General features: G+C 41.1%; 3 protein-coding genes across 3 annotated transcripts in view; 1 reads left to right on the top strand and 2 right to left on the bottom strand.

The window, feature by feature from the left end:
• The window catches only part of LOC146716552 (protein NLRC3-like), a 247,013-nt gene that overhangs the window by 86,484 nt on the left and 140,840 nt on the right, over window positions 1–19,689 (bottom strand). The gene's annotated exons all lie outside the window — the stretch shown is intronic.
• The window catches only part of LOC146716557 (protein NLRC3-like), a 224,524-nt gene that overhangs the window by 169,354 nt on the left and 35,481 nt on the right, over window positions 1–19,689 (bottom strand). The window lies entirely within an intron of this gene.
• On the top strand, window positions 1,656–8,170 carry LOC146716558 (mitogen-activated protein kinase kinase kinase kinase 2-like). The gene is made up of 9 exons (XM_085452514.1): window positions 1,656–1,895; window positions 1,975–2,098; window positions 2,258–2,316; window positions 2,401–2,504; window positions 3,640–3,777; window positions 3,866–3,937; window positions 4,013–4,099; window positions 4,182–4,406; window positions 6,655–8,170. Exons 1-5 carry the CDS (start codon window positions 1,883–1,885, stop codon window positions 3,688–3,690), a joined length of 351 nt encoding a protein of 116 aa, XP_085308640.1. The 5' UTR covers window positions 1,656–1,882; the 3' UTR covers window positions 3,691–3,777; window positions 3,866–3,937; window positions 4,013–4,099; window positions 4,182–4,406; window positions 6,655–8,170.

The raw sequence follows: 19,689 nt of genomic DNA, 5'->3' as shown, positions 1-19,689 counted from the left end.
GGAGGCTGAGACATGTCCGCCCATCCTTACTGCCTGTGGTCTGCCAGTTAGGAAGTTGGAGATCCACTGACACATAGATGAGCTGAGTCCCAGATGCTCCAGCTTGGTGGTGAGTGTGGAGGGAATTATGGTATTAAATGCAGAGCTGTAGTCTATGAAGAGCATTTTAACATAATTCCCCCTTCTAGTGTCCAAGTGAGTGAGTGATGTGTGGAGGAGATGAGAGATGGCATCGTCTGTGGAACGATTTGGACGGTAAGCGAACTGTAGTGGGTCCAGTGTGTCTGGTAGTGAAGAAATGATGAAGTCTCTGACCAGGCGTTCAAAGCACTTCATCACTACTGAGGTGAGGGCTACAGGGCGATAGTCATTGAGAGAAGCAGACCATTAAGACATTTAAAAACCAATAAAAGAACTTTAAAATCGATCCTGAAATACACGGGGAGCCAATGCAGCGATTCTAAAACCGGTGTACTGTGGGCCCACCCTCTGGTCTTCGTCAGCACACGAGCTGCAGTTTTGTAAAAGTTGTAAGGGTGATATATTCTTTTTGGGGAGACCAGAGAGCAGGGCGTTACAGCAATCAATGCGACTGGTAATAAAAGCATGCATCAACATATATAGCTGAATTTTTTTAATATTTTGTACACAATAACAGAATAATTTCAGAAAAACACAAAATGACTGGTGTCAATATTATTTGCCCCACAAAAAAGGTCGAATATAAAACAATATTGCAAATATTGCACAGTTGAAAAAAAAAAAGCACTACAGCTCAGTTGTTCCCGCCATCCTTTGTCCTCCTGTTTCCCCTCCCTCTCCCCTCCAACGACGAGTTTGATGGTGTTACGGATTCAAATATTGGGGATGGATACAAGAGGAAAAACCACAATAACAACACTGGTCCGGCCGGGTTGAGTCAAACGATGATTTTAATGATCACACGCGTGGGAGATGGACACCGTACGCAGACAGCATCAGATCTCAAAATGGTGGAGCATTGATCAAACTCTTATAGCCTCTAGTGGCCCCCACCTTATCATAAAAGCCTAAACATTCACATGCTTTCTCTCACACGGCGCCTAAGCTACGACCTTGGCTCCCTGTTTATCTGCTCCTGCTGAGATGGGGCAGAAAACTCCAGCATGTTCTGTTCTCTTCTAATCAGACAAATAAGGCGATGACTTTCTGCGAACAGTATTTCTTATAACTCAGCAGTATAATGCATCATGAAACAATATCATTCATTCACAATAAATCAGCAGTCTAATGTAATGCAAATCAGTTTAACAAATGCAATAGTTATCACCTTCTTCTAATTCAGGAGAATAATGCAAACTAAAACTACATAACAATTCACAATCTTCAATTAGGGGTCTAACGTGGCATAAAATAATATTATAATACCACATTGGCAAACTTCTCCCAATGTTTCCACTGAAGGGGTTGAAAGTTAAAAAGCGCCGAAGGTTAAGTTAGGTTTGGAGAAAATCATGGATGTGCGCACGTGTTTGTGTGCAGCTTGTAGTGCAAACGTGCGTGCAGAATTCATGCAGACATGTGTAACTAGTCGTTTTGAGGTAGAAAAGAGTGATGCGCGGTCAAGCTGGTAGTTGAAAGTGTCAGTCAGAGTAGAAGAGTATTGTGTAAAAATGCAAGTAATAACAAAAAAGTGCAAGTCATTAATCGCATCACCCTGAAAAACCTGAGTAAGGAGTGCAGCTCCTGATGAAAGGAGGAGCACTGAAAACCAGGAAATGATGTTTCTGGAACAGTCTGATGACTGAAGCTGGATGTTTGAAGTCTCAGTGAACTGCTTGTCTTTTCCCCACAGCTCCTCCCTCAGCGATGTATATGGCTATATGTTCTGAACAATGTGCTGATGTCCGTATCAGGTAACAAACAGCGTGACACAAATGGAGAACATTGTGTCCACTCGATAATATGCTGCTCTAAAAAGGCTCCATCCTGCAGGGAAGTCGTCCCAGCTTTACTCGCACAGCCTGCCAGCTCTGTTTGAACAGAAAGGACATCTGCACAAGAAACACAGCAGCCTGTCGCTCAGCACCAACCGCCTCACTGAGCGGATCAGTCTCAGGTACGACACGCCATCACAGATGCAGGGAAACAGGAGCTGTAGGTGCAGCAGTGTTAATAATGTCATGTATGATGCTACCACTTGATTTTGAGGAAGGAGGATACTGTAAACCCAATTTTGTCTGCTTGTTCTGACCTGGATATTCTCTGTTGGCCACAGAAAGTTTACCATATCTGTAAAGATTCCTGACACTAAAGGTTGTAGGAGGTGCAGTGTAGGTAAGCAATGCCGAGTTACTCTGGTCAGTCTGTTTGTTCACGGAGAACAACTGCAGACACTTAGTCCTGCTCTCTCTGTTTCAGCAAGAAACCCATACACAGATAGTACATATCTGTGCGGGGCTGTCCCATCTGGCCTGGTTTTACTCTTGTGGTATGAGCCTCTTCAAAAGTTCATGCATCTAAAGGTTTGTACAGATATGTCGAACTTGCCACCTGAATAAATGTCTTCCTTTCTAACTCTACCCCGATTTCCACAATGCAAACCAGCCATTAGACCTGGATTACATAAAAGTAGACAGACAGCATATCAAAATCTGAAGCTGAAGAATGTAATTGATTTTTTTTAATAACATATGCATACTTTTTATTCAAGCCCAACAAGATTTTAGAGACTAAATAAAAGAAACGTTGTATAAACGCCGTCCAAAAACACCAACAGCACCTTCTCTGGGTCCAAGCTCGTGTAACTGAATGGTTACCATGTGTTTTCTGTGCTACAGGAACAGTGTTATCAGCACACAGTTCAACGCCAGCATGCACCATTAGATCACATAGCACAGATAATTGACAGTTTTTTTGTGAATGTCTCGCACATTTCATAACGATAATGTATGTACTGTGAGAACAGAGCTCTGTGTTAAGCCTGTCTGCAGTCCTAACACAGTGCTGCTTGGAGAAACACGCCTGTGCCACAACATTATGGAAAAGTGGCATCAGTCCAAAGACGTGCAGTTAGGGGATGGATGGATGGATGGATGGATGGATGGATGGATGGATGGATGGATGGAAGGATGGATCGACGGGTGGATGGATGGATGGATCGACGGGTGGATGGATGGATGGATGGACGGGTGGATGGATGGATGGACGGCTGGATGGATGGATGGATGGATGGATGGATGGATGGAGGGATGGGTGGGTGGGTGGATGGATGGATGGACGGATGGGTGGACGGGTGGATGGATGGATGGATGGACGGATGGATGGATGGATGGATGGGTGGGTGGATGTTTGGACGAACAGATGGACGGGTGGATGGATGGATGGATGGATGGATGGATGGATGAATGGATGGACGGCTGGACGGATGGATGGATGGATGGATGGATGGATGGATGGATGGATGGATGGATGGATGGATGGATGGGTGGATGGCATCGGTTTATCTTTAATCTCAAGATTTAATAATCATACAAGAATTCTGTTGTGCTGTTTTTGACGGTTGTATGAACAGGTTCAGCTCAGGTTTAACAAGCATCACTTAACCATCCATGAGAATTTATTTAGTTTTTTTTGTTTTCCTTGGTGACTGTTTCACAGCAACTCGCCATCAGACTCCCAGATTCTCTTCTCAGCTGTGTGTTGGAGTGAGAGACTGTAGTAATGATAAACCACCAACCGGCCAACAGCTCAGGTTTGATATTATAGAGCTGAACGGCGCTCCTGTTCCAGTGCCAGGTAGGACCGTTTCTGCGTGTCTCTGCTGACTTCCTGAAGCTTCAAGCTTCAACTTGTTGCAACAAGCTTCCTTCTTTCCGTGCATCAGGAGATAGTGGAGCACTCAGAGTCGTGCAGGTAACCCAGCTGGACCGAGACACTGTTCTCATCACCTTGGAAAGTAAGTCCCCTCGCATATTGTGAATCCTTCAAATGTCTTTCATGCTCATTCTCAATCTGTGTACTGTTTGGACAGGAACTGTAAAGATCGTGAACCTGCAAGGACTTCCATCCAGACAGCTGGCTGCAGAAATAGTCTTTGACTTCCCCATTGAAACACTAGGTAGAAATGATGATGTGACAAACAAAGTGAATGAGAGCTGATGTGTGTCCTGAAAGCTGAGTGACACCTCCTGTTCTGTCAGTCTGCTTGCAGGATAGTGTGCTGGCGTTCTGGAAGCATGGCCTCAAAGGGAGGAGTTTCAGATGAGGTGATGAACTAGTAAATTCATCCAACGTTGGCTGAGCTCGTATCATGTGCTTATCATATTAGTTCTAAGTCATTACACATGTGAATTTTCACTTTATGTGCAGGTAACACAAGAAATTACAGATGAGAGTCGTGTGTTCAGAGTTCTGGGAACAAACAGGTATGTTAACTGTATGCTGACAAGAGCTATCAATCACTGTGAGAAACTAGTAATCCTAGTACATCAGAAGTAATCAGGATAGTATTTTTCTTGATACTATTGTTAATAGACCTGGAAGTGATTTTCAGAGTAGCATGTGGAAGTAGCATGAATACTGCTAGCATTAATGGTAGCATTAAAGCAGGAGTCACACTAGAGTGTTTGTTCTGTTGGTTACTCAGATCCAAGGATTTAGGAAATGCAGCCTATGTGTTTGCATGCAGCCCTCCAAAGAAAAACAGCCATTAAAGTTACCAACTACCGTCTACCTGACACTTTGTACAGAAAACTACTTTCCTTAGTGCTAATTTTCTTTATTCTAGTGCCAAATCACAACAATAGTCACTTCAAGACACTGTATATTGTAAGGTAAAGGCCCTGCAATTATGGTGCACAAAGGTGAAAAACTCCCTTTTAGCAGGTGAAAACCTGAACCAGGCTGGGGGAGGGGCGGGCATCTGCTGCGATTGGTTGGGGGGGTGAGAGGAGGAAGACGGGACAAAGACAATCTGGGGAAGAGAGCCAGAGAATATTCTCAACTAATGATTGAATGCAGAGAGGTGTTTAAACAGATAGTGAGTGAAAAGGGCGACTGAAGAAGAAACACTTGGTGCATCACGGGAACCCGCCAGCAGCCTAGACTTAGGCTAACTAAGGGAGGATTCAGGGAAGAAAGGAAAGTTTGAAGCCTAATGTTAAAAGTAGAGAGGGTGTCTGTCTCCCAAACCCAAACTGGAAGCTGGTTCCACAGAAGTGGTGGCTGTAGTTCAGGTGGGGGAGCAGGTCACCTACTCCCCGTCTACATGCCAGATATCCTGCATGAAAGTTGCTCTTCGGTGCATCCGTCAGAGTATGAATGGGTGTGAACGGGTGAATGAGGCAAGCTTTGAGTGCTCAGAGTAGAAAACCACTATATAAGAACCGGTCCATTTACCATTTACCAAGAGGGGCCTGGAAACCGAAGGGTCTGGCTCCCATTTTACTTTTAAATACTTGGAACGAAGTGCTCTAATGGGGTGATATGGTACTATAAGGTCATTAAGATAAGACAGGGGCTGATTATTCAAAACCTTTTATGTGAGGATTTTGAATCTTTTATTCTGGATAAAACAGGGAGCCAAAAAAAGTTCTGTTTCTACTCTCGCTGCAGCATGTTGCTCAGAGCAGTCTGGAATTGATTTTTGACTAAATAATTAAAACTAATAATAATATATTACTATATTATATTACTAACAAATCCAGGACACCCCTGTTGATCCAGCAGCTCTTAATGAAGTTTGTAATAAGAATCGTGGTGAGTTCATTAGAAATATTTCACTTTTCTTTTTTAAATCAGTCATTACTGGAATCATCTGAAGTGCAAAAACAGTGGGATTATATATGAGAAGGACGGACTCAAAGACTGTCGTGTATCACATATGTATTACATCGATGTCCAAAATCAATGCATCATTAATGAAACTGAAACAAAAGTACTGAATTTCATGTGGAAGACCAAACCTCAGCATTCAGGAAAGTCTTATACAGGAGCAAAGATAATGGACGTTACCCGGAGTTTTCCACTGTGAAACCAGGAATAACAGCTTAAAAATGTTTCTGTGATCTAAATCATTGTCAGCCTGGCAGGCAAATAGCGTGGACACCAAAGTTTGTGAACGTGATAACCTGAGAACAAAGACATGTAGGATTTTAAATCGGTACCATAGGTGTGTCTACTGGGAGGCTGAGGCTTAGCGCTGGTGGCTGCCAGTACTAAGTATTATTATACAACCCTTATTTAGTTGATCTTATCTTCTTTCCTTGTGCTTCAGTTAGTTTTTACTCAAACTGGGTGTAGAAGGAATCCCTGCAAAGGTTTCTTTTTCTTCTGTGTTATGTTTTATGTATTTCTCAGCTCTTTGCTTCCTTTTTTCTACTTTAAACTTGTTTGTATGCTGGTGTGTAAATGTTCACACTTATCATAAAGTTTAAAAAAGTAGTAGGCGTGGTGATGAGCAGGAACAGGAGTAAAACTCCAGTAAGTGTACCAGTACTGTACCAGTGTGTAGCATTAAAGTCAAACTACAGTGGTTGTAGTATCAGTAGAGTAGTGTTAGTACTAGAGGTGGGAGGAGTAGAAGCAGGTGGAGGCACTGGCTTTAGGTTAGTACTGCCTTTCTCTGGTTCTCCTTTACAACTCATCTCCTTCTCATTTGCTGACAATGTGCAGAGACATCATCCTTCAGAGCACACCGACTGATGACCCGTCAGCACTGAGCAGCCTGTACATCCTGACAGGACACGAAAGCAGCTACTGAGAGAGGACACGGGGCTCATTCGACGGTGTTACCAAAGAAAAGCACAGCCTGTCTGTAACTGTGGGGTGGAAACGATGCTCTGTTTCACTGAGGCTGTGCCAGGAAACGGTTCAATGCTGGGAATGACAAATGTTAGGAAGGTATCCTGCTGACTGTCCAGCCTTCACCTGTACACAAGACACCTGTCAAGGTCCTCGCTGGGGTTATAGTTGATAAAGCTTTCTAGCTTTTCTTGTCTATTCAGCTTACCTGCTTAAATCAGACCTTTCTGTTAAAGCTAATGCAGACTCCACTGATCCGCCCGCTCAGTGTGGACGGGAGAATAACCTGAACATGGCCTCTGGGACATCATCGTACTGATGTTATGAAGCGCTCAGTCAGGTTTTCTTCTTGATCAGACTGAGGGGCAGACTGAGTGTGTTTTGGTGCCTCAACATTCAGTCATATTCTGTAAAGCCATTTTCTGTCTGCATGCTGCACATAACCTCTTTGGACCAGAGTGCTGTGACACCTACACCTTACACCTGCAGGAGCTGCTCGGCCATAGAAAGCTGCTCTGTGAAGTGCACGGCTTTTTTGCCAGTGTTGATTTTATGGGTTTAATGTAATAACTAATTTTTCACATCATCGTCTGAGTCGTAATCCCAACGAGGAAACCTGGAATGTAAAACTTGATGGACGCTCCAGCTGAAGAGTGAAGTGTCAGACTTTTAATGGATCTTTCAAGCATTAGCGTACTTACAATGGCAGAAACAGTGCCACGTCTAAAGCATAGGAGCCATCTTCATCTCATTCTTCCCATTTCATGCAAGTTTCTTCTCATCCTCAGATGGACAGAATTTGGTTTGCTGACTTCATTCAGTCACACCATACTAGAGCATAAAAAGTGGAAATAAACTGGTCAGTAAGAAAGTGTGATGCTTGAAAGTATAGCGTAAGGACAGCAGCAGCACTGCATTTACAGCTGATATGATGACTTCAGCATCTTTAAAGAACTGTGAAGGAATTATCAGTGCTAACACAACCTTAAGCACGTGATGTGACCGTATACACTGCTTACACTTTCAGTATCCTTACTTAAAGAGAACATCTCAGAAAAAAGTACAGTTAGCAAGAAGCTTTGAGAACAAGGCAGTGTTATTGTATGCTAACCACCGTGGTGGTGTAGCTTGTCCTGATAAAAAGTGAATGTGGTCACATTATACTTGTTAACTAAAATGAAAAAATAAAATAATTCCACTACATGGGTAAAGATATTTATGATATTTATGGAAAGGATACTATAAAAGTAACACTGGCCTTTCCATGAGAGAAACTTGAAGTACAGTATGCATGTTGAGATTAATGTTTGTTTAATATGTTTTTGCTACTATGTGAAGATGTGATGTTATTAACAACACAGAATAGACAGAAATAAAGATTTTCATACTCTTGGAGTTTTATGAAGAGTTTGTTGGGTTGTTCTTCTTTGAATGTGTGGATCGATGCTTCTGCGATTTATATCTTAATCCTTCAATTTGTAAAAAACATTTTGAATTCCGTTTGAGAAGATAAATGAAGGTTCTTGCGTTCAAGTGGAGGCTCTAGCAGACTGAGAAAGTAACTGCATAACTGGTCAAAGGAGCTTGTAAAGAAAAGCGTCTGGACTTCTTTAAGTTACTTGAAGACGTTTCACCTCTCATCCGAGAAGCTTCTTCAGTTCTAAGGTCAAATGGTGGAGAGTCCCAGATAACTGCATAACTATGTTATTCCTGCACCCATAGCAGCAAGTAAGTGAAGGCAGTGATGAGGGCTGATGAGTTCTCAGATCACTCAGTCAGTCTCTGAGCGTCACCTTTATTGTGATCGCGCACTTTAAGCTTTCATGCCTGTATTTTTGCACAATTGTGATAATACTGTATTGAAAGAAATCTGTGCACAGACGAACATGGGGTGGCTTTGCTCAGGTAGTAGAGGAAGGTGCTTCAATCCCCGTCTGCATGCCAAATATCCCTGGGCAAGATACCAACCCAGAGTTGCTCTCCGAATGTGTGTGAACATTACACAGAAAGTGCTTACAGAGAAAAGTGCTTGCGTACACCTGAATGAGGCAAGTTCTTTAAAGTGCTTTGAGTACTATATAAGAACCAGTCCATTTACATCGCCAAAGCACTCAATACTCTCTTTACGAAGTTCTCTGTAGTTTGTTTCTCCAGCACCATATTTGACCGCGGTCAAGTGAGCCCTCACTTACGACCACACAGTCAAGCCAGCCGCACCTAAAATGTTGTTGCACTATTCTTATGCATATTACGGTACGGGTGCCGACTGGCTTAGAAATGCAGTCTTTTGTGTCCTGACCAGAGATGGGCAGTAACGCGTTACTTGTAATCCGATTACTTTTTTCAAGTAACAAGTAAAGTAAGGGATTACTATTGCAAAAACGATAATTAGATTACCGTTACTTTCCCATAGGAACGCTGCGTTACTAAAACAGTGATTTTTTTGCGAGAATGTCTCATGACAGTGACGTAAGCAAGTGCAACGTCCGTGACAACAGCTGTGTGCAGATCAACAATGGATAATATATCGAGTGCGGGAGAGAGTATGAGCGTGCAGCATTTAAAGCGTGGAAGTACTGACCTTACTTTGAGTTTGATTCCATAAAAAGTGACAAAAACATTAGTGTCCGTTGTGCGTGGGAAGAAAACTTCTTTTTACGGCGAAAAAAACCCCTAAACTTCCAAGCAAGCACCGAGTGCGCTATGACGTAATGGGAAAGTCACAGAGAAACTCGCGGATTCTTCAACTGACCGCGGCACACCTGCACCAGGGTAAACCTCCGCCTACCCTACTCCTGCTTTACAGGTGAAAATAGAGCCAAAGGACCGCTAGTCTTTGATTTTATTTATTTTCTGCTGTGTTTTACTTGCATCTATTTGAAAGAGTGAGTGTAAACACAAAAAATATTTTATTTTATGTGCTGGAATGGGCAGAAAATAAGTTTAAATATTAAACAAATTTCTTCCAGTCAGAGAATGTTACATATAATTCAATTTTTGCTTGATGCATAAAGTTAAAAGATTAAAACTAATTAAACAAGTTTTAAAAAGAGAGACTTTTCCATTTGATTACATTTTATATGATGAATTATGCAGAAAAAGTAGAATTGGGCTGAAAGATCTATCGCTTTATCACCTATTCAGGTTGTAAATCGTGTTTTTAAAAAGTAACTAAGTAATTAATTACTTTTGAAAATAAGTAATCAGTAAAGTAACAGGATTACTTTTTGGGGGAAGTAATCAGTAATTAGTTACTGATTACTTTTTTCAAGTAACTTGACCAACTCTGGTCCTGACACTATTGTACTTCACAATCCACTCCCAGTTTTGGTTCATCTCCACTTTTCCACTTTTTCCACTCCACCCTGTGATCCACAGCCCAAATTACTGTACGATTCAGAGAAAATTAACAGTAAAATTTACCCAATTTACTGTACTGTACTCTATATTTTCTCATATTTGAGCTCAGATTACAGGAAAACTGTAAGAGGTGACACTGATATCTCACTAGATTCTGACTCTGGGTGACCCCCACACACCCAAGATTACTGTACGGTTTCTGAGATTGCTTTGTTAATCCTCTCAAGGCAGGCATTGCAGATATGCAACAGTTAAAAGCTAACAACCTGATCACCCCACATACATATTTCATGAGTTTTTTACTCAGAAGTACCACTGCAGGTATTCTTTTGTGCATTAGCAACAAAAACTTAATTTGAGCCTGAGAGGGTTAAGCATGAGTATGACAAAGGCTAAGAAAATATACTGCCTACAATAATATCAAATTTAAACAACAAATTACAAAATTGCCACACCTGCTGTTATTGCCAGGTGTTCGATAGAGCATTATTTAGTCATAAAAAATACATATCACTGAAATATCATCAGTAAAAGAAACACTCTGTCATGGTCCTGGGTCAGTGACCCAGTGCTTTTAGTTATCATTTTCTAGTTTATTATGATGATGATGATTATTATTATTGTTTGAGTTCTATGTGTGATATTCGGTCTGCCTTTGAGTCTGTGTCTCTGTCTGTCTATGGTGTCACCCCATCTGTTTGTGAAGCTGTCTGTTTAGATCTGTGTCTTGTTTGGTTCCCCGTGTCTGAGTTTCCTGTTTTATTGTGAAGGTCTCTGTCTGATGTGAGTATGTTCAGTTTACATTTCCCCTGTCCCATCAGCTCTGATTTCTCCCAGCTGTGTTGCCCTCCTGTCTCTCATCCCCTGATTACTGGTGTGTGTGTATTTAAGCCCTGTGTGTTCTCCTGCATGTTGCCGGTTCGTCTGTATTACTCAGTGTATCCACCGTGCCTTCTCCTTGCTTTTCATCGTCATTCTCCTCTGCTCGTTTTCAATCAGGATTGTGCTCTGTAGTTTAGTTGTTTCCCAGTTTAGTTTAGTTCGAGCCCCGTTTGCTGTTTGTCCACATTCTTTTTGTGTTCAATAAATCACCTTCACTTCTCCACGACTGCCTGTGATTGGATCCTCATTTATTCCGCACGGCTCGCCTCGGCAGCCGTGACACACTCACTATGTAAGACATGTTAGCAAATTCAGTTAATAAATAATGTATCAAATCTATACAGATGTTTGAAGGTATATTGCAAAGCATGTTTGTTTCTTATGGCTTACAAATGTGTTTGCCTTTAACATAATTTACATTTTATTTATACAGTTTCACAGACGAAACAAAATAGGTTTCCTGAACTGTTCTTCGTGGCCTAATTTTGAATCCTTCTGAGGGGGATGCATTATCCATGAAGGTGGGCAATTTGTTCGTCGATCTCTGACCCTCGCTGACTCTGACGCCTCCTAATTCTGCTTCCAGCCTCGCTGATTAATTTGTTGTCACTGATGCTGTCACCAGTTGTACACAACATCTCTGTTTGTCCACCAGTCTAATCTGTAATTCAGGTGAACCCAGAATTACCTGCATCTTTGTAATGTTTCAGAAAATATACACTATATGTTGATGGGCTTTGTCCCACTTTTCTTTCCTTTATAAGTAAGAATCGCTGTGGTTTTAATGACAATTCATATACAGATTGTGGAGGACATTTTATTCAACACTCAAAAAAGTTCCTCACCAGCAGACTGTAGTACAATTTCATCCCACAGTTAATAAACCCATCCAATGCAGCGTTATCAGAGAAATTATGCAAGTGTTATGTTTGTATGTACTGGTAATCTATTTATCATTTATCATGATTCCTGCTCTGATGATTACTTTCTTCTCCTTCTGTAATTTTAACAGATAAAGGATGTTGAACATTAAGCTCCAAACAGGATGAATGAGGAAGACCACAGAGGAGAATCGTGGATGTAGTGAAAGAATATATGCAGATGGTTTTTTTCCTGGTGGAGGAGCAACTTCTGATACCATCTTAAAGAAAAAACACATAAAATTGAAGAGTAAAAATAATGACAACAATATGTCTAAATTTTTTATTAATTCTTTAGAGCAAATGCAGTCTTGTCATGGTCAGAGTTGCCCACTCATATTTAACTAATTCAAATACAATTACTGCATTTAAATGCTTATGTTCTAATAAAAGGCATCGTTTAATACTTCTGCCATGACAACCCAAATAAATCAATGAGAGGGAAACGGGAAGATTAGTCATCAGGCAAGGTTTACTGTTCATTTACCATGCCTTGATAACAGTAAGCTTAACAAAAGAAAAATGTTGGCGACGAGAAAAGGTGTTCTGTCAAAACATCCTACCGTAGCGTAAATTTATAGTCTTGTCTATCAATCCGTGCTAACTTATCAGAATATGCTACCTTACGTGGTTAATGGCTCCGTTGTATAGGTAGCGTGTTCAGATGACCCAATCACACTATTAAAACATGCTTCCTGCTTGGATTTATATAGGTAGCATGTTCAGATGACCCAATCACACTATTAAAACATGCTTCCTGCTTGGATTTATATAGGTAGCGTGTTCAGATGACCCAATCACACTATTAAAACATGCTTCCTGCTGGGATTTATATAGGTAGCGTGTTCAGATGGCCAAATCACACTATTAAAACATGCTTCCTGCTGGGATTTATATAGGTAGCATGTTCAGATGGTCCAATCACACTATTAAAACATGCTTCCTGCTGGGATTTATATAGGTAGGGTGTTCAGATGACCCAATCACACTATTAAAACATGCTTCCTGCTTGGATTTATATAGGTAGCATGTTCAGATGGCCAAATCACACTATTAAAACATGCTTCCTGCTTGGATTTATATAGGTAGCATGTTCAGATGGCCAAATCACACTATTAAAACATGCTTCCTGCTTGGATTTATATAGGTAGCGTGTTCAGATGGCCAAATCACACTATTAAAACATGCTTCCTGCTTGGATTTATATAGGTAGCATGTTCAGATGGCCAAATCACACTATTAAAACATGCTTCCTGCTGGGATTTATATAGGTAGCATGTTCAGATGGTCCAATCACACTATTAAAACATGCTTCCTGCTGGGATTTATATAGGTAGCATGTTCAGATGGTCCAATCACACTATTAAAACATGCTTCCTGCTTGGATTTATATAGGTAGCATGTTCAGATGGCCAAATCACACTATTAAAACATGCTTCCTGCTTGGATTTATATAGGTAGCGTGTTCAGATGGCCAAATCACACTATTAAAACATGCTTCCTGCTTGGATTTATATAGGTAGCGTGTTCAGATGGCCAAATCACACTATTAAAACATGCTTCCTGCTTGGATTTATATAGGTAGCGTGTTCAGATGGCCAAATCACACTATTAAAACATGCTTCCTGCTGGGATTTATATAGGTAGCATGTTCAGATGGTCCAATCACACTATTAAAACATGCTTCCTGCTGGGATTTATATAGGTAGCATGTTCAGATGGCCAAATCACACTATTAAAACATGCTTCCTGCTGGGATTTATATAGGTAGGGTGTTCAGATGACCCAATCACACTATTAAAACATGCTTCCTGCTGGGATTTATATAGGTAGGGTGTTCAGATGACCCAATCACACTATTAAAACATGCTTCCTGCTTGGATTTATATAGGTAGCATGTTCAGATGGCCAAATCACACTATTAAAACATGCTTCCTGCTGGGATTTATATAGGTAGGGTGTTCAGATGACCCAATCACACTATTAAAACATGCTTCCTGCTGGGATTTATATAGGTAGGGTGTTCAGATGACCCAATCACACTATTAAAACATGCTTCCTGCTGGGATTTATATAGGTAGGGTGTTCAGATGACCCAATCACACTATTAAAACATGCTTCCTGCTGGGATTTATATAGGTAGGGTGTTCAGATGACCCAATCACACTATTAAAACATGCTTCCTGCTGGGATTTATATAGGTAGGGTGTTCAGATGACCCAATCACACTATTAAAACATGCTTCCTGCTTGGATTTATATAGGTAGGGTGTTCAGATGACCCAATCACACTATTAAAACATGCTTCCTGCTGGGATTTATATAGGTAGCGTGTTCAGATGACCCAATCACACTATTAAAACATGCTTCCTGCTTGGATTTATATAGGTAGCGTGTTTAGATGACCCAATCACACTATTAAAACATGCTTCCTGCTGGGATTTATATAGGTAGCGTGTTCAGATGACCCAATCACACGATTAAAACATGCTTCCTGCTGGGATTTATATAGGTAGCATGTTCAGATGGCCCAATCACACTATTAAAACATGCTTCCTGCTGGGATTTATATAGGTAGCGTGTTCAGATGACCCAATCACACTATTAAAACATGCTTCCTGCTGGGATTTATATAGGTAGCATGTTCAGATGGCCCAATCACACTATTAAAACATGCTTCCTGCTGGGATTTATATAGGTAGCGTGTTCAGATGACCCAATCACACTATTAAAACATGCTTCCTGCTGGGATTTATATAGGTAGCATGTTCAGATGGCCCAATCACACTATTAAAACATGCTTCCTGCTGGGATTTATATAGGTAGCGTGTTCAGATGACCCAATCACACTATTAAAACATGCTTCCTGCTGGGATTTATATAGGTAGCATGTTCAGATGACCCAATCACACTATTAAAACATGCTTCCTGCTGGGATTTATATAGGTAGCGTGTTCAGATGACCCAATCACACTATTAAAACATGCTTCCTGCTTGGATTTATATAGGTAGCGTGTTTAGATGACCCAATCACACTATTAAAACATGCTTCCTGCTGGGATTTATATAGGTAGCATGTTCAGATGGCCAAATCACACTATTAAAACATGCTTCCTGCTGGGATTTATATAGGTAGCATGTTCAGATGGCCAAATCACACTATACATAACATAAGTGGTGGCTCGTCCGGGATCTTTGGACATTTTAGTGGAGACTGAATGTCAGTTTGTTTTGCTTTTAAGTGGGTGAGTGATGGTGTTCAGTGTAATTGAGCAAACTCCCTTAAGTGTGTTTCAGCTGGGTGACTGTGCTGCCCTTCCATCGAAGCACTTGTTTGTTGTTTTGCTTTATTGTTTTAGTTTGTGTTTGGTGGCTATCCTGGGTGGGGGTACGCTTCAGAGTTTGGTAGGAGACTATATCTCTGGTCTGCTGCCTGCTCTCGAGTTCGCGTTTAAAGTTGCCTCGAGCCTGGTACACCACTGAAGACTAGGGTAGGGAAAGTAAGGGATTTGTTGTTTTTAGTGTACTTTTGGTTTTGTGTTGTAGCAGGTCAGGTAATCATTTTGGGTTTGACTGTTGTGCTCTTTTGTGTTGGTCACATGTTACTTTTTGTGTGTTCAGTGTGGCAACTTCAGATCCTCATGTAGGGGCATCCATGCTTAAAGATGCCAACTTGCTTGCAAGAGGAACTTTTAATTTGTTTAGGGGTCCTAGAGGAACCCTTTTAAGGGAGGAGGTGTTACGTCCCTCTGCAGCTTCTAATCGTCTCAGTGTTTTCAGCTGGTGCTAATTGGCCACACCTAGTCAGGTGTGGATAAAAGCATACCTGAGGCAAGCTTCCTGGCAGTGCACTAGTCTTTGCCTTGGTGGCACCAGCCATTTTAGCCAACCTGGTTTTCCATTTTAGGATGAAACCTCTTCTCACCCACACTCTGCTATTCATCTCTGTTTTTATGTTGCGGCTTTTGAGCCGGGTCGTAACACTGAAGATTACAAAGATCAACATTAAGACCAGTCTGTGCATTCAAAGCAGTGACAGAAAAGAGTGTGGGGCATTAACCCCCACTCACTGAAATGGCATCCAAGATGCCTTCATAACTTTAAGAAAAGGAAAGAAAAAAGGCAATAAAATGCAACAGCCTTTAAATTTGGTTTTATTTGTAGAGTAAATGTAATAGCGTACATGTTAAATAAACATTTAATTCCCACGAAACATACTAATGATATGGCAGACATCGAAACAGGTAAAAGAAACAATCATATTTATTCATTTTCATTAATTTAAAATACCCTTTACAAAGTATATATATAGAAACATAATCCAACATATGTGGAAAAAAAAAAAAAAAAAAAAAACTGACACCCTGCTTTAAACGCACATATATAAAAGTTACTCTTTTAATAATTTCTACTTTGTTGTCCTGATGACGCAGTCGTTCACCTGCATGTGGTGCAATCCAATTAGGCTGTCAGTAGTACTTCAGGTCTCCCAGCCCTTTGCCAGACAGGAGGAGACACCAACCCCCAGGTAACTCAAAGATGTATTAATATAACATAAAACAGAGCTTTGACCTTGCAAGGTTAATATGTGTGCACGCCATATAAACATTGGAAGGTGTGATGGAAAAATGAATACATTTAATAAAGAAACGATATTGAACAATAAATGGAATATTTTAAAGTAGTGACTGTAAATTAAACTAAAGTGAATCAACGGGTGGTGAGGTGTGGAGCTTACCATGTGTGGCATGCCATCACACATGGCAACTGTCATGACCAACTCAGCGTGGAAACCTGAGATGAACCTAAAAAGTAGAAAACTCAGGGTTTTTTTTAATAATTCTACTTTTTGTTGGCAGTCGCTGTCCTGATGACGCAGTCGTTCACCTGTGGGGGAGAAAACAAAACAAAATTGTCAAAAATGTTAAAGTTACAGTGAAACTTCAAATCCTTGTACAATTCAGTGGTATTTATACTGTAAACTTAATCCCTATGCTGTAAACTGACATGTAACTCTAGGAATCACTCATTTCAGCCACCTTTGCCACCATTTTCCACATTAATTAGAAGAAGAAATGAAATAAATGAATCGATTAGCTCAAAGAAATTCCACTGCAGACGAGTGTTTTGGTGGTTAAACTGCAAAGCAAGCCACGCACATGGTGCAGGCCACTTCTGTGGGCTCTATCAGGGATTTATGTGACTAGTCGACTAATTGTCACTAGTCTGTATCAGACTTACCAGTCGTTCAATCTAATTGTTAACATTTTAATTGATGCCCAATGCTGGTACATTGTGTTCTAAATGTTAGGCAGCGATCTACCACCAGATGGTGCACTGTTGTTGAGAAACGCCATAAATCTATTAATCTACCCTGATCTTCTTGTTAACACTGAGATCGCAGATACACGCAGAGGAAATTAGTTTCCTGAGAGGTGGAAAACCTCTCCTTTAGGAGAGCAGTTAAGTCAATGGGGGAGGGGCTCAGAGTAGAGTCACTACTCCTTCACATCAAAAGGTGACAGCCACCTTGGCCAGGAGGCTGTTCCAGCTGGGCACGTCCTACCAGTAGGAGGCCCCAGCATCCTTGGTCATGCTAGCCAGTTTACATCTATCAGCTGTGGTCAGGAGTAGTCCTTCCTGCTGCCCCCACAACCTGACTAGAAAACGGCTGTATAATGTATTACCTGAATCATTCTCGCCACACTTAGACGTACTTTTAGATTCTCAAATGATTGTCATATTTTAATAGAACATCTTTTGTAGTAATGCATTTTCATTTGTATTTAACAGAATGTGATAAATGGTTTAAGATACCTCTGCGTCTAGTTTGACAGTTTCTATTAATCAGTTCTGAAAATCAACTCAATATCTGAATGTTCCTTAGTTTTACATTAGTTGGTTAGTCTAATTATTTCCCCCTCGATTAGTCGACTAGTAAATAAGACGCCAGGAACATCCCTACTCTTCAGACAAAATGTGAGTATGAATTACACACCAAGGTATTAAAATGGATATGGAGTATGGCTTTGGTTTACCATAAACAGCTGATGTAAGGACATCATTAATGTACTCTGTCCAATGAACACTGGAAACAAGACTGCACTGACCTTGCTGGCAAACCTCAATGAGTTCAGAGTTTCCCCAAAGCTGTCGGGCTCCGGAGCAATGTTAACAAACATCAAGCTGCAAATAAAGACATCCAAAATTAGTGCCAAAGAATAAACAGTCACAATCTGAAGTGATGAGATCAAACGCTGTTAAATATTTTTTGGGGATAAATTCCTTCAGTTTTATGTGTCGTCATTATAAAGATTTGTGATGTCAACAAACTCACGTTTTGCCGTTTCCCCCCCAAACATCCCTGAAGGAGGTACGTGAGCTTCGAGTTCCTGTAAGCTACGTAAGTCTCCTGGAACACAAAGGCCAAAAAAATCATTAATACTGTAAATGTAAAGAAAGCAGGTGTGACATCTAAGACTACAGAAACTGCAGCTGCAGACCTTTTTGGCCAGAGCGGCGATAACGACGCCCAGGTTGGACAGTGAGCTGTTGATGGCGGTCATCTCTTTGAAACGGTCACCCTGAGACTGGCTCTTCACCATTCGCTCACTGCCAGCCAAGTCCACCAGGCACAGAGTGGCTACACACACAGAGAAAACCAACTCTTATAGGAAGCAGTGATCCGTTTTTCCTTCCATTAAAGGTAGTTTTAATACTTTACAAAACACTTCTTTTAGCGCTCAGGGGCTCAAACATTAACGTTGAGTCATCAGAGCAGATTTTGCACTGGTTACAGTAACAATAACTAACCAGACTAAATATTATAGATCCAAAAAGAAGAAGCCACATTCCTGATGCTGGTACTTCCAGTGTGATACATTTGCACTTGACATCCCTGCCGGCATTAACTCCCTCAATATCCAGCTGGAAGACTGAGTGGGAGCGAGACGAGCGGTCATTCTGGGCTGTCTGGGCAGTGGAGCGATTCTGATTGGCCAAAGCAATCAGACGGAGAACCTGAGAGGACGAGGGAACGTTTTAAAACATAGAGCATCGATAAAGTTTGATGTATTTTCAAAGTTTGGTAACAATTTGTCAGCAGATTTGAAATTAATTTGTTCTGAGCTACAGATGTCTGTCTGCTGTACCTGATCCTCATTGGAGACCCGCTCATAGGTGAGATTAGTGATTGTCAATTCGTTGCTGGCTGTCTTGCGGATCTCATGCTCAGGTCTCTTGCTGGACTTGCCGGTGAACACAAGGTCCCTCAGGGTCTCATTGTAAATTTCGACGAAGCTCGCTGTGAACGTGAACTGTGAAGTGAGTGGGGGTTAATGCCCCACACTCTTTTCTGTCACTGCTTTGAATGCACAGACTGGTCTTAATGTTGATCTTTGTAATCTTCAGTGTTACGACCCGGCTCAAAAGCCGCAACATAAAAACAGATGAATAGCAGAGTGTGGGTGAGAAGAGGTTTCATCCTAAAATGGAAAACCAGGTTGGCTAAAATGGCTGGTGCCACCAAGGCAAAGACTAGTGCACTGCTGGGAAGCTTGCCTCAGGTATGCTTTTATCCACACCTGACTAGGTGTGGCCAATTAGCACCAGCTGAAAACACTGAGACGATTAGAAGCTGCAGAGGGACGTAACATTCAGTATTGATATTTGTAAATGTAAACTATGAGGATTTATTTATTTTTAATTCTTTTCTTTTTTTTTCTTTTTTCCCCCTCTTTTTTTCT

Source organism: Copadichromis virginalis, linkage group LG3 (assembly GCF_057382275.1).
Source record: "Copadichromis virginalis isolate Kocher_CV1m ecotype Utaka linkage group LG3, C_Virginalis_male_GT1.1, whole genome shotgun sequence".
Lineage (NCBI taxonomy): Eukaryota > Metazoa > Chordata > Actinopteri > Cichliformes > Cichlidae > Copadichromis > Copadichromis virginalis.
Note: the sequence above shows the minus strand (reverse complement) of the source record. Positions and strands in the feature narration are given on the sequence as shown.

Bases quoted from the DNA above. Each gene is read 5' to 3' on its own strand.
- LOC146716558 (XM_085452514.1), top strand. The intron at 2,099-2,257 runs GTACGACACGCC...TGTTGGCCACAG, and splicing joins ACTGAGCGGATCAGTCTCAG to AAAGTTTACCATATCTGTAA. The intron at 2,317-2,400 runs GTAAGCAATGCC...TCTCTGTTTCAG, and splicing joins TTGTAGGAGGTGCAGTGTAG to CAAGAAACCCATACACAGAT.